A 16,598-nucleotide genomic window follows, 5' to 3' on the forward strand; every position below is an offset into this window, starting at 1 on the left:
TGGCTCCCCATCGCCCCCCATCGCTCGCACTACCGCCTGAACCATCCCCCCCATCTCCCACCCCCGTCTGTATAAAAGTTGTCTTCCACAGAACCAGCCCCTGGTGCCAAAACGGTTGGGGACCGCTGGCCTAGACTGTCTCCTGCAGGGAGCTGGGAGCTGCCTGCTCTCACTTACTGGCTGTGTGACCTTGTACAGTCAGCTCACATGAAGAGTGTGACATGGACTGCTCCAGGGATTCTTAAATGTGGGCGATTCGAAAATTCGACGGAAGTTACCGACCTTTCCCCCAGCTTTGTGTAAAGCTTCAGGCATTAGTGACCCTAAGGGCCTCGAGGGCTTGGGTTTCTGGGGTTCTGTGCACATGAGCGCACGGTACCTACCGAGGGTCCCTGAGGTCATGCTAGGTTTGGGAGCTGAGCCCCAGCTGAGGACGCAGACCTCCGGGCCCCCCACGTAGCTCCATCTGTGGGCCGCGTGCTGGGTGCTGGGTGCCTGTCCCGGAGCCACAGTGTGGAGACCGGCCGGCCCAGTCTCCTCACTCTGTGGGACCCAGTTCTCCCCTCTCTCCTGTGAACTTGGCCTTTCCTCTGATCCGGCATCACACAGTAGTAGGAGAATGACACACACACACAGAGGCACCCACATGTACACACTCACACGCGAGTATGGACACATACAGGACACGTGGACACACTTAGACGTGAGCACACATACGTAAAAGCACACGCAGATACATAGACAACAGACAGACACACATATGCCCACTCAGGCACACGGGCGCATACACACACACACGCCCTTCCGTGTTTGCCCAGCACCCGTCCGTCCCTCCCACCAGCGCCACGCGTTTCCTGGGCCCAGTGCGGGCCTCACACACCATTGCTCGCCGTCATCACTCCAGTCAGAGCGCAAGGGGAGCCTGGGGCGGGGGGCGCGGAGGGGCACAGCCCTTCTGATGCCGTCCCCCCTCACGCAGTCGGTGCCCATCATCTCCCACTCCCGCTGGCTGCTGAAGCAGGGCGAGCTGCAGCAGATGTCAGGCCCCAAGACATCCCGGACCCTGCGGACCAAGAAGCTCTTCCGGGAAATTTACCTCTTCCTCTTCAACGATCTGCTGGTGATCTGCCGGCAGATTCCGGGGTGAGCAGCAGGCCAGAGGGATGGGGAGTCACCATGGCCTGGGGGCGGCGGGCATGGCGCTGGGATGTTGCCCAGGCCCTGGATCCGCTTTGAAGGCCTGCTCCGTTCTGGTCCAGCCTTGGGCCTTCGGGCAGGTGTATTTCAACGCCCTGAGCTTCCGTTTCCCCTCCGTCTAGCGGGGCCTGTACCCCTAAGGACGTGGAGAGTCCAGCTCTGTGCCTGACGCCTGGGGAGGGCTCGGCCGAGCGGCCCCTGCCGTGTCATGGGTGCCGACCCCTCGTCCGCCGTCCACACTGTGGAGGGCGGGGGCTGGGGGTGAGGGGGACAGGCGGTCAGGTGGGGGGCTTCCAGAAGGAGGTGAGGAGTGGCAGCAGAGGGGCCGGCCTCGCTGGCCAGGGTAGAGCGTTTCCTGGAAATCCGAGCCGCCGCCTCGGGACTGACGTGCCTCTGCTGCCACCCTCGGTCCCCAGAGACAAGTACCAGGTTTTTGACTCCGCCCCGCGGGGCCTGCTGCGAGTGGAGGAGCTGGAGGACCAGGGCCAGACGCTGGCCAACGTCTTCATCCTGCGGCTGCTCGAGAATGCGGATGACCGGGAGGCCACCTACATGCTGAAGGCGTCCTCTCAGTGAGTGCCCAGCGCCGCTGTCGCCTGCCCGGGTGGAGCGAGGCTCCAGGCTTGGCACACCGCCGCCCTGTTCCTGTCCTTCCTCCCCCAGGCCCTGCCGGGAGGGTTTCTGTGCAGTGTTAGCGTCAGGGTGCGGGGCGAGCACGTTGCTGGGTGTGTGTGTGTGTGTGTGTGTGTGTGTGTGTGTGTGTGTGTGTTCATGTTCCCTTGGGCGTCAGACTCTGGGTGGGCCCCTCTGTTCTGATGAGTTGTTGTAGAGCCCTTGGGCCCGACCGACCAGTGAACCACTGTCAAAGTGGCCTCAGGCCCACCTGCACCTCTGAGCTGCCAGGCCAGCCGCCCTGCAGCCCCTGTGCGGTGCCCAGCACCCCCCAGCCAAGGACTCACAGGTGTCGCCCTGCACATTGCGGTCCAGTTCTGACTGCCTGGGACTGGGGTGGCGTCAGCCTCTCCCGATTCCACATACCATGGCTCAGGGCAGCTGGCAGCTGAGGGCTCGCCTCTGGGTTAACTTTGGGGTGTCGTGGGCTCACCCTCAGCCACTGACTTTAAAGATGTACCAGGGAGGTTCTATAGCGCTCCGCCCCCATCCCGCCACTGGATTCCCGGCCCCGTCCACGCCGTCCTGCTGCGGCTCTGTGCCAGGCCCAGGACCCAGTGGCCAGCTTGCTGGATGCCTGGTGCAGCGGTTCCCCTCACATGGGGTCTGTTGCTCTGCGGTTGGGGCATTTGTCCTCCTCCCTGTCCCAGGAGCGAGATGAAGCGTTGGATGACCTCGCTGGCCCCCAATCGAAGAACCAAGTTTGTTTCCTTCACGTCCCGGCTGCTGGGTAGGTGGCCCACTGGGGAGGGGGCACCCGCCGGGTGGGGCAGGGGAGGGTCCAGGGAGCCTCGTGGCGGCCCTGCCTGTCACAGCTGCGTCAGCCTCAGGGGCCTCTGCACTCCGCCTGAAGGGCCTGTGGGGCCGCTGGAAAGACTGCTTCGCCTGCCCGGGGGTCCCTAGCACCCCAGTGCGAGCTTAGTACCCCACGGAGGACACGGGTGTGCCTGAGCTTTGGAAACGTTTTGATGGTTAATGAAGAAATAAAAGCCACTGGGTCATAAGTGGCAGATACCACAAGGAAACCAAGAGGAATTCGGGCCCACAAGGCAAACGCCAGTGTTCTCTGGGGTGGCCGATTGTCTGAAAACCTTACAAAATATAAAAGGGCACAAGTCCAGCTGCCTGATAGAGACGCTGCCATCCTGACCGAGCTCACCGAGTCCTTACTGTCCCCAAACTGCTCCCAGGGCCCAGCCCAGGACCAAGCAGCTCCTTCTGAAGTCTCAATAAGAGCCCCTCAAGCCTGTTCATCCCTGTATCCACATACTTTTTGTTCAGAACTCCTGGCGCTCTAACGGCCTTTTCTTTGGAGCCACACACCCCTCCCTCGAATGAGCCCTCTTTCAGTTGCTGCGGGAGTTTGCATTGTCTCTTGGACAGGCAGCGTGCCCCTGCTAACTGCTGAGGCAGAAGTGGGGGGCCAGGGCGGGTGCCGTGGTGATGAGGACATGCCGCCCCCCTCTCTCCTCCCTTCAGACTGCCCCCAGGTCCAGTGTGTGCACCCGTACATGGCCCAGCAGCCGGACGAGCTGACGCTGGATCTGGCCGACATCCTGAACATCCTGGACAAGACAGAGGATGGTGAGGCCCTGGGGCTGGGTGCCTCTCCCACTCGAGGCTCCCTGCCCGCCCCTCCTGGGGCTCTGCCCCAGCCTGAGGGATGCAGTGGAGAAGCAGACAGAAGAGCCGGCTGAGAGCAGGCAGAGCCCAGGGCCGTGCTGCCTGTCTGCTCCCGTAGACCATTCTGCCCCTCATGGCTTCCGCTGGCCTTTTCTCAGCATAGAGCAGGCACCTCTCCCATGCCTCCACTCTCCTTCCCCGGAGCTGTGAGGTCCGCTTTCCCCCACTTAGCATGAGGCCCAGCTGAGCGCCTGGCTCCATGTCGCTTCCCCTCATCCGGCCCTGGCATCAGCCCCCATCACAGTGGGAGGGGTGATGGCCAGGAGCACCCTGACCCTGACCCCGTATTTGCAACAAGCTTCCAGATGAGCCTGTGACCACCAGGCTTGTAGCCCCACATGGGCCAGAGAGCCGCTCGCCGGGGCTCCCGCCCACTCCTGCTGTTGGCATCAGTGCCAGAGGTTCACTCCCCTCCCCTGAAAAACTGATCCCTTATTTCTACATCAATTGTTCCTAACCTAAATCCCCCAAACTGCACAAAGCATCTCCCCCCAACCCCATTTCCTCCTCTTTTTCAAGACCCTGGCTGGAAAGTCTCAGGCTGGTGACCTCCAGAGAAGGCCATTTCCACCCTTCCCAAATCCTAGGGGCTCACCCAGCATTGAGAGAACAGTGGTTCCTGCCCTCCCCCTCCCCCCGCAACATATAAACAGCCTGACACCCCTCCCACGTGGCCTGCAGAAGGCGCGCCCCTGGCCCTCGGGCCCCAGGTCTTAGCCCTGCCCCAGGACCTGCGGTTCGGGCCCCAGGCCCCCAGCAGAGACACTGTGATACGGGGGTGGGGGGTAGAGAGCTAGGGCACTCGGCCAGTTCGTGACAGCCACCCTCGGCTGACCACCCAGCTTCCGGGAGGCTGAGGCTCAGGGAGGGGCTGCCCAACCAGAAGGTGACAGTAGCATTCACGGCCAGGGAACCACGCGGTCAGCTACCACCCCACCAGCTCCTCAATGCCTCCTGCTTTTGGGGGTGGCCCCTGGGGTCTCCTGGCCTCACTTGGGGCAGCCTAGGATGGTTTGAGAGCTTGGGAGTGGGTTCCAAAGTCAATACAACCGGGACACGCAGTGGTTCTGCCCCCCGCCCTGTGCACGGGGGGAGGGCAGCACGCGCCCAGCTCACGGGGATTAACCAGGTCTGGGCATTTCCAGCAATGTGTCTGAGGGCAGGGGACCTTTGGAAAGGCCGGCTGGACCCCTGTGTCTCCCTTTCCTCTGCTCCCCACACAGGCCAGGGCGAGGCCCAGCCTGCGCCACTTGGAGAGCTTCTGACCCTCCCCTTCCCCTCCCTACGCAGGGTGGATCTTTGGCGAGCGTCTGCATGACCAGGAGAGAGGCTGGTTCCCCAGCAGCATGACTGAGGAGATCTTGAATCCGAAGATTCGGTCCCAGAACCTCAAGGAGTGTTTCCGTGTCCACAAGATGGATGACCCTCAGCGCAGCCAGAATAAGGACCGCAGGAAGCTGGGCAGCCGAAATCGGCAGTGACCCCTGGCCCCCGGCCTGGCTGAGGGATGTGGGTGGGCGGGAGCAGGTCGTGGCGGGCAGCCCCCAGCGGACAGCGGAGGGGCTCAGTGGGAAGGCCGGACGCCGCCGCAGTCAGCAGGGTGTGACCTGGGGTGCCTCGGCAGGAGTCGCCCCCCCCACCCCTGCTACGTGGTTAGTGCTCATGTGTCTTGGCCCCTTGCTCACGAACTGCAAAAAAGGGGCCCACGTCTCTCCTCTGCTGCATTTGTAAACGAAAAAGTGTATTTTAAACAGTGTTACACCACCTCTTCTTCTTGTCTCTTGGGAGGGGCAGACAGAGGACGGGCATGCTCCAGGGCCCTTCCCAGGCACTGAGAGGCCCCAGACCCAGGGTGTCCCTGGCCAAGGGCAGGTGCAAAGGTGACGATGTTATGACCCCTGCACGTGTCCTCTCCCCTGGAAGCTGTTAGAATCGGCCAGGTGCACAGATGGACCACCCTTGCCTGATGAGCTTGACAAGTGTCCTTTGGTCTCCGACTCAAAGGACTGAGAGCCCAACCGCCTCTGTCCACCTCTGCCCCAAGCCTCCGCCAGTCTCTGGCTGCACGGCCAGGCCTGCCTCACGGCCACCAGAGCTTGGCTGAGGGCCCATGCTGCCTTTGGCTCCCTGATGGGCTGGATGTAACTCGCATCTTCTGGCCCCTTGCGGAGCCCAGGTGTTATAAAGAAATGGTCACTGCATCCTGTATGGGTTACGGTTCCGAGAAAAGCAAATGGCATTTCTGGCTGCATTAAAAGAAGCATCATGTATAAAATAAAAGAGAGGAAGGTCTACTTTTTATTACCCTTGTGCGCACAAGAATGAGGTGTTTCGGTCTGGCAGGGAGAGAAGAGCCCCCTTCAAGCCCAGTGGAGGAGGTGTGTCCCAGGGAAAGGGCTAAGGAGGAAGGTGGAGGAAGAAACAGCTGGGGTTGGGGCCTCAGGACGGGAGTGGCTTTGGACCTCTACTTGTGGAGGGGCTCCAGAAACCGGATAAGCTGTTTGAGGCAGTGGGGGACACCCTTCTGCAGGTTGAGAAGGCAGGTTTGAACACTGTGGGACAGAGGTGTCAGTGGGTGGTGGCCCCATAAGGGATCTGACCACCAGGTTTGGGACTGCGGCTTCCCACCTGGCCAGTCACTGGCCTGGGACACTTCTTCCCACCTCCAGAGGTGGCAGCCAGTTACCGGAGGCTGCAGCTGGCCCTCGGAGCCACCTGACACCTGGCTCTGTCCTGGAATGTGGAGGGCCTTGAATCCCACCCCGCCCAGCCCTGCCTGCCAGGACACACTTAGATTAGAAGCCCAGGATTTAGATCAAGTGGGACGTTGTAGCATCTTCCCACAGGCCACAGCACGGCCCTTGGCGTTCTTGAGACCTCAGACCCTTTGAGAACTGGATGAATCCCTGGAAGATACATACATACGCAACATGCTGGTCCAACTGGAGAGGGACCCCTGTGGTCCCAGTGAGGGGCTGATGCTCTTGGGGCCTCCTTGCTGCAACCCCAGGGGAAGTACCTGCACCTGAGTTTCCCAGGAGTGAGGGGATGGGGAGAGGGACCATTTCGGAGTCCCATACTGCTCCTGGCAGGGTGGGGCTGGGGAGGGGAGCCGTTGGTCCTGGCCCATATCCCGCTTTTCTTTTTGGAGCTGGGAAACAGCATACTGACTTGGGTCACCTGCTCTAAGGAGGGCTTCGGCTACTGCAGGTTATGTGTAATAATGTAAACAGTTTCATGAAGACCAGTCAGTTTCATAACAGTCTTTATAAGCAGAAACTTAAGCCATGATGTGTTTTGAGGAGTGTGAGTGGGTACCACGTGTGGCCATCTGGCGTATCCAGGAGAAAACTGGTCTTAGCCAGAACAGGTAGTCAGGAGCTCAGAGAAACCAAGGAGGCCAAAACAATTGCTAGAGACAATGGTGAAAAAAAAAGAGGAACAGCTCACTCCACCAGCACTCACTCAAAAGGATCCTCTTGTGGCCCAGGTGTTAAACCATCACTGGGGTTTGCAGACAGTGCCCCCTCTAGGCCTTGGGTCCTCACTCCAAGGGTCCTTGGAGGATGGGGACAGGACGCAGTTCTGGCTTCTTTCCTGCTGCACCCAGAGCAGGTAAGCCACTAATTTAAATCCCTCTCTCTAAATGATAAAAGTTAGGCTTCCTGGGAAGTATGGAAGACAGAGGGCATGACCAAGGACCCAGTGCCAGGGCCAAGCTGGGGCGTGGCACGGATGGGTGGTTCCTCATCCCTCATTCAGTTGCCATAATTTCAGGGTTGAAGTGAAAAGAGATGAGCTTGAAAAGCCTTTTTGTTTTCCTTCTCTGTTCAAACAGCCGTCCTGCGTGGGGTTGCCCGCTCTGCCCGAGGCTCCGGGAAGCCCCCTGCACAAGCTTACACAAGCCAGGGGAGGGAGGCGGTCTGGGGCTGTGGGTTGGGGAACCAGGACAGGGGCCCACAGCACCCGGGCTTCACCCCTCTCCTCATTCGCTCCTTGGGCTCCCCGGGGAAGAGGGGCCCCCAGGAGTCCTGAAGGTGCAGGTCTGGGGCTCAGAGCCTGCAAATAGCGCGCTGGCTGCCAGAGTCAGAAGACGCCCCGCACCCCCAAAGTCACTGGCCTCTGGTTGGGGAGCCGGGACAGCCCAGGGTCCCGCGGACCCCACCATCACCCAGCGAGGCGCAGAAAGCAGGGCGGCGGGCCCAGGGCAGGCCGCTGCCTCTCCTGCCCTCGGGGCCTCACGCCGGTCCGCCCTCGCAGCGCTCCAGGGCCGGAGCTGAGGGGTCGGCAGAGGGCAGGCCCCGGGCAGTTTGCGGGACGAGCAGGGGGCTGCGGCACGGCGACTCCGCCCTCCCACGGCCTCGCCGAGAACTCTGGCCAGAGAACTCCGCACGCCCCGCTCACGCACACCAGCGGCCTCCGGCGCACGCGCATCGTGCACGCACCCGCACTCCTGCGGGGCCCCAGCGCACGTGCGCTCACGCACGCGCGCGTCTGCGCGCCTCGAGCCCCGAGCACGTGCACGTCGCCTGCCCCCACACCCCCACCCGGGTCGCCCACACACTCACGCGCCGACACATGGAGACACGGGGGCGCGCACCGGGGGTGGCGCCGAGTCGCGCCGCGGCGCGGCCCCTTTATTCGCTTCAGGAGGCGGAAAACTTTCTCAGCGCGACGACCACGAGCGCCAGCACCACGCAGGTGGCCAGCAGGGCGGCGATGACGATGGCCGCGATGGCGCCGGGTCCCAGCGAGCCTGCGGAGGACGGAGGGCCGCGTTAGCCCCGAGGCCCGGCCCCACTCCCACCCCTTCCTCCCGGCCCGCCCGGCCCCCGCGCCCCAGCCCGTACCGCCGCCCTGGTCCAGACGCTCCCGCGCGGTGCTGTCCTCGGGGCTCGGCGCGGCGGTGGGCGCGGGCGGGCCGCTGACCGCCGGCTCCCGGGCGGGGCTGGTGCTCTCCGCGGGGCCTTCTCCCGATGGCAGCTCGGCGGGCTCGTTCCACAGGGTGGGCACGGGCTCCTGCGGGCCCTCGGCTGCAAAGCCAAGGATAGGTGTGGGGGCCTGGGCGGCAGGGCCGACGGGGACGTCGCCCCCGCCGTTGATCGACTGGGAAGGGGCGCTGAGTGCCGGGCTCTGGGGCACAGCGCGGTGCTTGCCGCTTCACAGGTGAGGCAACGGAGGCCGAGTGGCCCACGTGTGGCCCCAGAGCCTCCGCTGGGGTCAGGCCACCCCTGCCATGAGAGGACAGGTTGATGGGGGAGGAGGGCACTGAGGGACCAACAGGCCCACTCGGGAGGAAGCTGGAAGAACTTCGGGCTGGCAGCGAGCTTCTGGGCAAGGGGGCCGGGGGAGGCAGGGCACTTCGACACCCAGCAGAGCCTGGGGCCCCCCATCTGAACTGCTGGGCTCTGTAGGCCCTGGGGAAGTGACACTTGTAAAGGGTCCTTTCCCCGCACCCGCACAGGGCAGCCCCAGGGCAGCCTTCACCCTGGAGAAGGCGCCGGGAGGGTGAGGCATTGCCCTCTCCAGGAACCAGGGTTCCTGCTCAGCGCGGCCGGTGAGCAAATATGGCCCACTGCTGCAGGAGGTGGAGAGGAGAGGCCTGCCCCACACCCCAGGGGCAGCCGGCCCTGCTGCTTCTCGGCCCTAACCTGGGCAGAGTGGAGCAGCCCCCAGGGCCTGGGGTCTAGCGCCTGCACACACCTCCACGCACCCCCCGAGTGTCTGAGGCTTAGAGCGCAGGGGCCTCTCCAGCCTAAGAAACTGTGATGCCAGCACGTTGCTGCCTCCAGACGGAACAGGGCCAGAGGGGTGGGCAGGGGTGTCTGTGGTCAGTGTTAAGGGAAGCCCCAGGAAAGGGTGAGCCCTCAGCCCCGCGCTAGCTGGGGCTCCGCCAGCACATCAGTCTCCGGGCAGCGTTTTCTGCAGGAGCCTTTCTCAGCTCATGGGTTGGGGGTTAGCAAGATTTAGGGTACCCAGGGGCCCCAGAGAACAAGAGGGACAGGCGGAGAGGCCTGCATGGTAACCCCAGGCAGCCCACACCAACTTTGCTCCCCCGTCAAGGATCCTAGCCCGAGGAGCCTCGCAGCAACACCCCAGCCCTGAGTGATCGCTCTTGTGAGCCAGGGATGCTGGAATGGGCTTGCTGGGCATCACAGCGCACCGTCTCATTGATACCAGCCGCTCTGTGGTCGGCCAAGAAGACCAAGGCTCAGGTTAAGCTGAGGTGGGCGCTGTGCTGGTAGTTAGGTGCTGCTGGGGATTGAAGCCCCTGAGGAGGTTGTGCTTCCCAAGAAACTTCCTGGGAAGTTGTGGTTCCGTCAATACAACCCTGGCCAGCCCACCTGCGGTCCCTGGGGCACATTTCACACTTGGGGGCTCCACCCCTGAGAGCTCCCCCAGGGCACAGACAAGCCAGACCCACACCCTGCTTCCAGGCTCACCAGCTCCTGGAGAGGGGCCTGCTCTGGGAAGACACAAAGGTACTTCCAGGGTTCTTCTGCCAACGTGTCCACCTGAGGCAAATCATGGGTAAACAGCCAAACCCAAATTCCAGGGCAGCCTTAAAATAACTAGGCTTTCACAAACGTTAAGGTCACGAGAGACAAAGAAAGGGTGAGGAATTGTTCCAGGTTGGGGACTAAGGAGCTGTGACAACACGACGCACCGCGCGTTCCTGGATGGAACATTATGGAGTCCACTGGTGAACTATGAATAAGGCCGTAGTTCAGGTGTTAGTACTGCGTCAGTTTTCACTTCCTGATTTGGATAACTGACTCTGCTTATGTAAGAGAATGTCCTTGTCCTTAGGAAGTATTTAGGGACAAAGGGGCATGATGTCTACAACTTAACTGTCAAAGGTTCAGCAATCAGATAGGTAAGTGAGTAAATAGAGACAGGAAGACGGTGAGAAGAGCAAATATGGCAAGATGTTGGCGGTCAGTGAATCCAACTGAAGAGCCTACTGGAGTTCACTGGATAATTCTTATAACTTTCCTGTAAACTTCAGATCGTTTCATGACAAAATTTTACAAGGTCCCCAGCTCCCAGGCCCTGCCCCTGGTGCCTCTCCCAGGCCTCAGCTGGATCAGTTCTGAGGCTCAGCTTGCAGGCTGGGACCGCTGTCATATTCCCAGGGCTTGCCTGGGCCTGTGCCCCTTTTCAGAAACACCGCTGGCAAGGAGGCCTCTCAGGGGCAGAAGGCCCCTGCACCCACTGTGTGGAAGCCTCCCTCTCCCAGGGCCCAGGCTGAAGCAGTGCTGGTGTGTGGGGGCCACCCCCTGTGAGGAAGGGGAAAGTGACTCTGTCAGGCCTCCCTTGTCGCTGCCTGGGAGGGCTGGGGTCTGCAGCCTGCAGCTGCCATGGAAGGCTCCAGGCCCTAGGCATGCCTGCCTCAGGCTCTCTGGGGCTGAGCAGAAAAAAGACCTGGGTCTACCCACCGCTTGGCAGGCCCTGAGGTCTAGGGCTCACAGACTGCCTGTCTTCCAGATAAATGAACAAACCGCTGGTCCCCACTTGCTCGCCACACGCCCAAGACAGAGTGGCAGCTAGGCACCTCCCTGTCCTACCACCACCAGCCAAAGCTCACCTCCAACTGCCAGGCCTCTGGCCAGAGAGGCCAGCACAGGGCTACTGGGTATCAGGGCCAGCCAACCTGGTGGCGTCCAAGGAGTCAGCCCCAAGCTCAGGAAGAGGAGTGCCGGGCTCCACACCCCCTGGAGGGCAGGGGCTCACTCCCAGGAACTAGTGGTCACCCTCTGCCCTTTGCCAGAGCCCGGGAGCCATCTCTCGGGGAGAAGGGCCCTCTGAGCAGGGTACTTGGAGACCCACCCAGACCTTCTCCCTGTCTGCCCCCAGTGACCCAGCCTCACCCTGTTCCTCCCCACAGAAGCTTGGACCCTCCCTGCCAGACACACCAGCCCAGGCCCCCTCATCCCTGCTGTGCGCACCCCCTCCCGCCCCTTCAAGACTCTGCCAGTCTCTGAAGCTTGACGGGCTGAATCCATTGGCTTTGAATCAGGAGGGCTGGGTCCAGATCCCGGCTCCACCACAGCCTCACCCTGGGACCACCGCGGACTGCCTTCGCCGCCGGCCTTCACTTCCCGACCTGTGGAATGGGGGGTGGACCGTGCCTCTCACAGCCCTCACAAGGTGGTGACTGTGCTGTCACGGCCATCGTCAGTTGCTGCCTCTGCCCTAGGGCCTTTCTGGCCTGGGCACCATGGCCCTTGCCCCCCTGCCGGCTTTGCGCCGGCTGTAGCTGACCATCACCGGGAGACCCCCAGAGGCTGATCCGGGCTTCAAGGATTCATCTGCACCCAAGCAGCCAGGGCCCAGGGCCCAGCCAGCTCCCTGCCAGCCCAGGCGGGTGCCCCAGCGGCACACATGGGCCAGAACTACAGCCTGCGCTCAGTCACCAGCCCTCTGGCAAAGGAGGTGCAGCTGCCGAGCAGGGCCAGGCATTTTCTTGTCCTCATCTATGTGCCTCCGTAGTCTCTCAATTTGCTGTAGTCAGAGGGGGAAGCCAGTCTATCCCCCAGATCTATCCTTCCGGGGAGCCATGAACAGAAGCCGTTGTCAGGGAGCTTCCTCACAGCAGGCCCCATCTGAGGAGGGGGAAAGCTGGGGGAAAGAAATGCCAGGCAGAGGGACTGGTATGCAGGCAGGCGTGGATGGCGAGCAGAGACGTTAAGCGAGGACGGAGAAGGGAGGACAAGGACCGGAGTGAGCAGCGACCGGCAACTCTGCGCGCTGACTGAGAGGCCTGGAGAAGTGGGCGCCTCGTGACCATGCCACGGGCCTGGGCACCGTGGGCTCTCCTCCAGCCCCACCGCCTTTCGGTAAATAAACTTGTTTAACGCTCAGTCTGACCACTGGGCCCGGAGGCCAGGCGCCCAAGCTCACAGACGGCCTTTGTGCGGCCGTGAAGGGCCTTTTCATCCCTGCCCTGGCCTCCCGCCCGCTCAGCCTGGCCTGCTCCCCCCACCTCGGTAGCTGTGGACACGGGCAACCCGCAGGGAGGGCAGCAGGCCGCTCCCTCCCCGCCTGCCTGCTCAGGACCCCAGCCCAGGGAGCAGCGGGCCAGGGGCCTGTGGGGCCTGCTGCACACCTGCTCTGAGCCTCCAGCCGGGGGTGGGGCGGCCAGGAGCCTCCCGAGCCCGCTCCCTCCCAGAGCGGCAGGGCGAACCACAGCCAGCCGGCGCCCCAAAGACTCCGGGGTGGGGCTGGCCTGCCTGCCCTTGGTAGGACACATGGAGGGGACTCGGGAGGTGAGGTCAGGTGAGGTCCCGCTGCCGCCAGACGCGAGGCTGTCCCCAGGCATTCCTGCGGCGGCAGACGCAGCCCACCCACCCAGGCTGTGTGTGCACAGTCTGATCCAGCGCCTCTGGCCGGCAGCCTGGCTGGGAGGGCTGGCTGCATGGGGACCAAGGAACGACAGAAGCTGCCCACACGGCCCCAGACCCCGGGCAGACGGACGCCAGCACCTTCACCTCCACCCACTTTGACCACCAGGCGGGAAAAGCTTTTCATTGGGGTGGGTGGGGTATAAGGGAGCCACGGGAGACGCCACCCCACTTTAGATCACTTCCCCAATTCCCTGGGCACCACACCAGCCCCCTGGCTTGCCCAGCTGGCCCCTCTCCCACCAAAAGGGAGGCTGGATGCTTTCCTAGCCGCATGAGGAGGTGCTTCTGCCTGAGACTACCCTGCACCCAGCAGAGCAGCTGGGGATGTTTTCCTCCTAACATGCGCTGAGCGCTGCCTGGCCCGTCCTGAAAGCTCACGTGTGTGAACTTGGCAGACCTACAGTCTCCTGCGAGAGAGGCAGAGGCGCTCTGGTTATCGCCATGGTACAGCAGAGGAGAGGCACAGAGAGGCTGAGAAACAGTGAGGAGGACAGGGCCAGAAACGAAGCCAGCCTGCAAGCTTCTTCCTAGGGCGTCTAGAGGGAGGCCGGCAGGCCCACAGGCTCCCCGCCACCCCACCCAGTTTCCTCCCGTGTTCGTGCCTGAGTGTGTGACCATAAGGGTCCCCCCAGGCCTCGCATCCCCCAGCAGCTCTCCCAGCACCACATCCACACGATGGTATCACAGCCTCCCTCAGATCCACAGACACTCCCCCGAAACCCATGCCGTGGAGGGTCTCCAAGGGGCCCCCCCACCCGCACATTTCTCCAGCCCCAGGACTGCCCTCAGGAGCCCCGAGACACCTCCCTTTGGCCCACCTCACGGCCATCAGAGACGGCTTTCTTCCAGGAGAAAGACCACCCATGACCCGTCTGTGCCTTTTCTCGCTCAGGCTTTGAAGCCCCACAGCTGTGCCCAGGACAGGGGCTCAGGTCCCAGGAGCCTGCCAGCCCAAGCCTGGTGGGACCCTTCTCGCCAGACCCCAGACCCAGCCATTTTCAGCCTCAGTGCAGTGCCTCAGTCCAGCATCCTCATGGTTTTACAGAGGGGTCTCTGGCCCTGTGCTCCCTCTGGAATTTTTCCCAAGATGGAAACAGTACCTGGGTCTTCACTCTCAAAGGACATTTCAGAAAACCAGCAGAGAAGGGCTTGCAGGGCTTGACAAATAAATGGTAGGGCTCTGTGTTCTTACATCTAGGGGCCTGGGGCCTCTGCCCCTCAGCTGCTTGCCTGGTGCCCCCTCCTGACTCCCAGATCTGAAGGCCTTCAGATTTTAGGGTGCTGGAGTAATCTCCATGTCCCCTAGGCAGCTAATGTCCCTGGCCCTGCTCCCCAAGTCACCCTCCTACTTCAGAGGTCACCATCTCTATGGCTAACGATTCCCTGAGGCCTTGGACGCAGCTGCTGCCAGCCTGTCCTGGGGGAGCCCTTCACAGAATCACCCCCAAACTGCCACCCCATCTCCTGTGAATGGCCTTGCCGGTGGGCATTAGAGATTCTGGCCTAAGGTACTTCTTAGCCTTGGGAGGCTGGTGGTAGCAGAGCCCGGGGGCACCCTTACCTGTGAGCACCGCAGGGGCCAGGACCCCGGAGAGGAGCAGCAGTGCCATGCGCAGGGCCAGACAGAGCGCCATCCTGGCCCGTGAGTGAGCGCGGCCGGCGAGCGGGATGCACGGAGGACTGAGCTGGTTAACTTCAGGGCAGAGGGAAAGAGGCATCAAAGGGCTGGGAAGGGTTTCATCAATGCAAACTCTGTCCTCCTGGGACACTGTGCCCGCCCCCCACACATGAAAACACACACACACACACACACACACACACACACACACACACACACACACCACAGCTTACAGAACTGACTGCTTTCCTGAACTCTGCAGCAGCCCCACCCTCAGAGAGGGAAAGAGGAAATTGCTCTTTCCCGCTCTCCTCTCTCTCTCTCTCTCTCTCACACACACACACACACCTGGGCCACTGAAAGTGAGAGAATCTCAACCTCCATGTGCAAGACTCACCCAGGGAGCTTGATAAATGCAGATGGCCCTGGCACTCTGTTTCAGTGGGTCGCGGATAGGCCCAGGAATCTGCATTTTAGTGCTCAAGGCCCAGGCTTGGGAGACTCCAACCCTAGGCTGGCAGCACTGATGAGGGCCAGGTTCTGCTCACGTTTGGGCTCTCGATGCCTGGCGGGGAGTGGGCACACAACAACCCTTGTTAAAGCAGCATTTTTCTTTTTTTTTTTTGCGGTACGCGGGTCTCTCACTGTTGCAGCCTCTCTCCCCTTGCGGAACACAGGCTCCGGACGCGCAGGCTCAGCGGCCATGGCTCACGGGCCCAGCCGCTCCGCGGCATGTGGGATCTTCCCGGACCAGGGCACGAACCCGCGTCCCCTGCATCGGCAGGCGGACTCTCAACCACTGTGCCACCAGGGAAGCCCTAAAGCAGCACTTTTAAAGCAGTTTCCATCCAAACCTTCAGGCAGCTCTAGTCTCTCCAGAAAAACTCATGTCATAAAACGCCCTGTGTCCCTTCTTCTTGCTCTCTGTTCTCCTAGGTACCTGGGACTTGAAATACCACCTGTGTGTTCATGACACACATTTCCAACCCAGTTCTGCCCCAGAACTTCAGCCCCATCGCCCACTGCCTCTCGGACAGCCCCAAGGGCACCTAATGAGCATCTCCAACTTAACGTATCCAAAACAAACCTTGACTGCACTGCCTCTCCAGCCCTTCACAGTAGTTAAATCCCAGTCCCCCACCTTCCAGATGTCGTGGCCACATAATTAAGTTCATCAGAGGTCTCTCTCTTTCCCTTGCCTAAGCTCTCAGAAAGTACACCCCCCTACTTCAAACCCTTCATGGTTTCCCACTGCTCTTCGAATAAAAAGCCAAACTAAGGACTTGCCTTGGTCCTGCTCACTGTGTTCAGTCTGCTGGCCTTGAAAAGGTTCCTCCAATACACCAAACTTAATCCTGCCTCAGGGCCTTTTCACTCGCTGTCCCCTCTCCCAGAAAGCAGTCTCTCAGCTCATTACATGGCTACCTCCTAATCACCATTCAGGTCTCAGCTCTGATCATTCAGTCCCCCATTCACCCATCACATAGCTTTAAATTTCTTCTTAGCATTTATATTTGTATGAAACTCTCATTTCCTTTTTTTTTTTTGGTTAATTTTTTGAGGGATGACCTATATATGGTGAAATCTTATGTTTACAGCTTGATGAACTTTCATACATTTGTAAACACCACCCAAATCAATATAGAACATTTCCAGCACACCAGCAGGATTCTTCCTGCCCCTCCCTAGTCAGGACCCCCAAGGTGCCAAGCCGTCTTCTATCACCATAGATTAGCTTCCTCTACTCTTGAACTTCAAATAAACTGAATCATATGACGTGAACTCCTGTGCCTGCCTTCTTCTGCTCAACATTCTGTGACATTCATCCACATTGTTGCATGTAGCAGTGGCTCATTCTTTTCTATTGCTGAATAGTATTCAGTCGTATGACTATGCCACAATTTATCCATTCTTCTATCCATTTATTTATGTCAATTTGGGTTATTTCCAGGTCTGAACTTTTATGAATATGGCTCCTGTGGGTATTCTTGTACCTGCCTTTGGTGAACATATACACTAGG

At 60.8% G+C, this 16,598-nt stretch overlaps 2 protein-coding genes across 2 annotated transcripts in view; one reads left to right on the top strand and one right to left on the bottom strand.

The window, feature by feature from the left end:
• Positions 1 to 5,831, top strand: part of NGEF (neuronal guanine nucleotide exchange factor) — a 111,443-nt gene extending 105,612 nt beyond the window's left edge. The window contains exons 12-16 of the mRNA XM_029225613.1: positions 980 to 1,143; positions 1,614 to 1,769; positions 2,520 to 2,599; positions 3,349 to 3,453; positions 4,843 to 5,831. Coding sequence (XP_029081446.1) covers positions 980 to 1,143; positions 1,614 to 1,769; positions 2,520 to 2,599; positions 3,349 to 3,453; positions 4,843 to 5,033 — 696 coding nt within the window. The 3' untranslated portion in view covers positions 5,034 to 5,831. The remainder of the gene's footprint in view (positions 1 to 979; positions 1,144 to 1,613; positions 1,770 to 2,519; positions 2,600 to 3,348; positions 3,454 to 4,842) is intronic.
• A 2,331-nt stretch (positions 5,832 to 8,162) lies between these two features.
• Positions 8,163 to 14,648, bottom strand: SNORC (secondary ossification center associated regulator of chondrocyte maturation). Its single transcript, XM_029226164.1, has 3 exons — positions 14,521 to 14,648; positions 8,403 to 8,585; positions 8,163 to 8,308 (listed from the first exon to the last, which is right to left on the bottom strand). Exons 1-3 carry the CDS (start codon positions 14,591 to 14,593, stop codon positions 8,199 to 8,201), a joined length of 366 nt encoding a protein of 121 aa, XP_029081997.1. The 5' UTR covers positions 14,594 to 14,648; the 3' UTR covers positions 8,163 to 8,198.
• Between the last annotated feature and the right edge of the window lie 1,950 nt (positions 14,649 to 16,598).

Source organism: Monodon monoceros, unplaced genomic scaffold, assembly GCF_005190385.1.
Source record: "Monodon monoceros isolate NGI ecotype Baffin Bay Population unplaced genomic scaffold, NGI_Narwhal_1 Super_Scaffold_16, whole genome shotgun sequence".
Taxonomy (NCBI): Eukaryota; Metazoa; Chordata; class Mammalia; order Artiodactyla; family Monodontidae; genus Monodon; species Monodon monoceros.

Excerpts from the sequence above, each read along its gene's own strand:
- SNORC (XM_029226164.1), bottom strand. The coding sequence starts at position 14,593 with ATGGCGCTCTGTCTGGCCCTGCGCATGGCACTGCTGCTCCTCTCCGGG. Across the intron at positions 8,586-14,520 it reads GGCCCCTGCGGTGCTCACAG|CCGAGGGCCCGCAGGAGCCC; the intron begins GTAAGGGTGCCC and ends TTGGCTTTGCAG. Across the intron at positions 8,309-8,402 it reads GCGTCTGGACCAGGGCGGCG|GCTCGCTGGGACCCGGCGCC; the intron begins GTACGGGCTGGG and ends CGTCCTCCGCAG.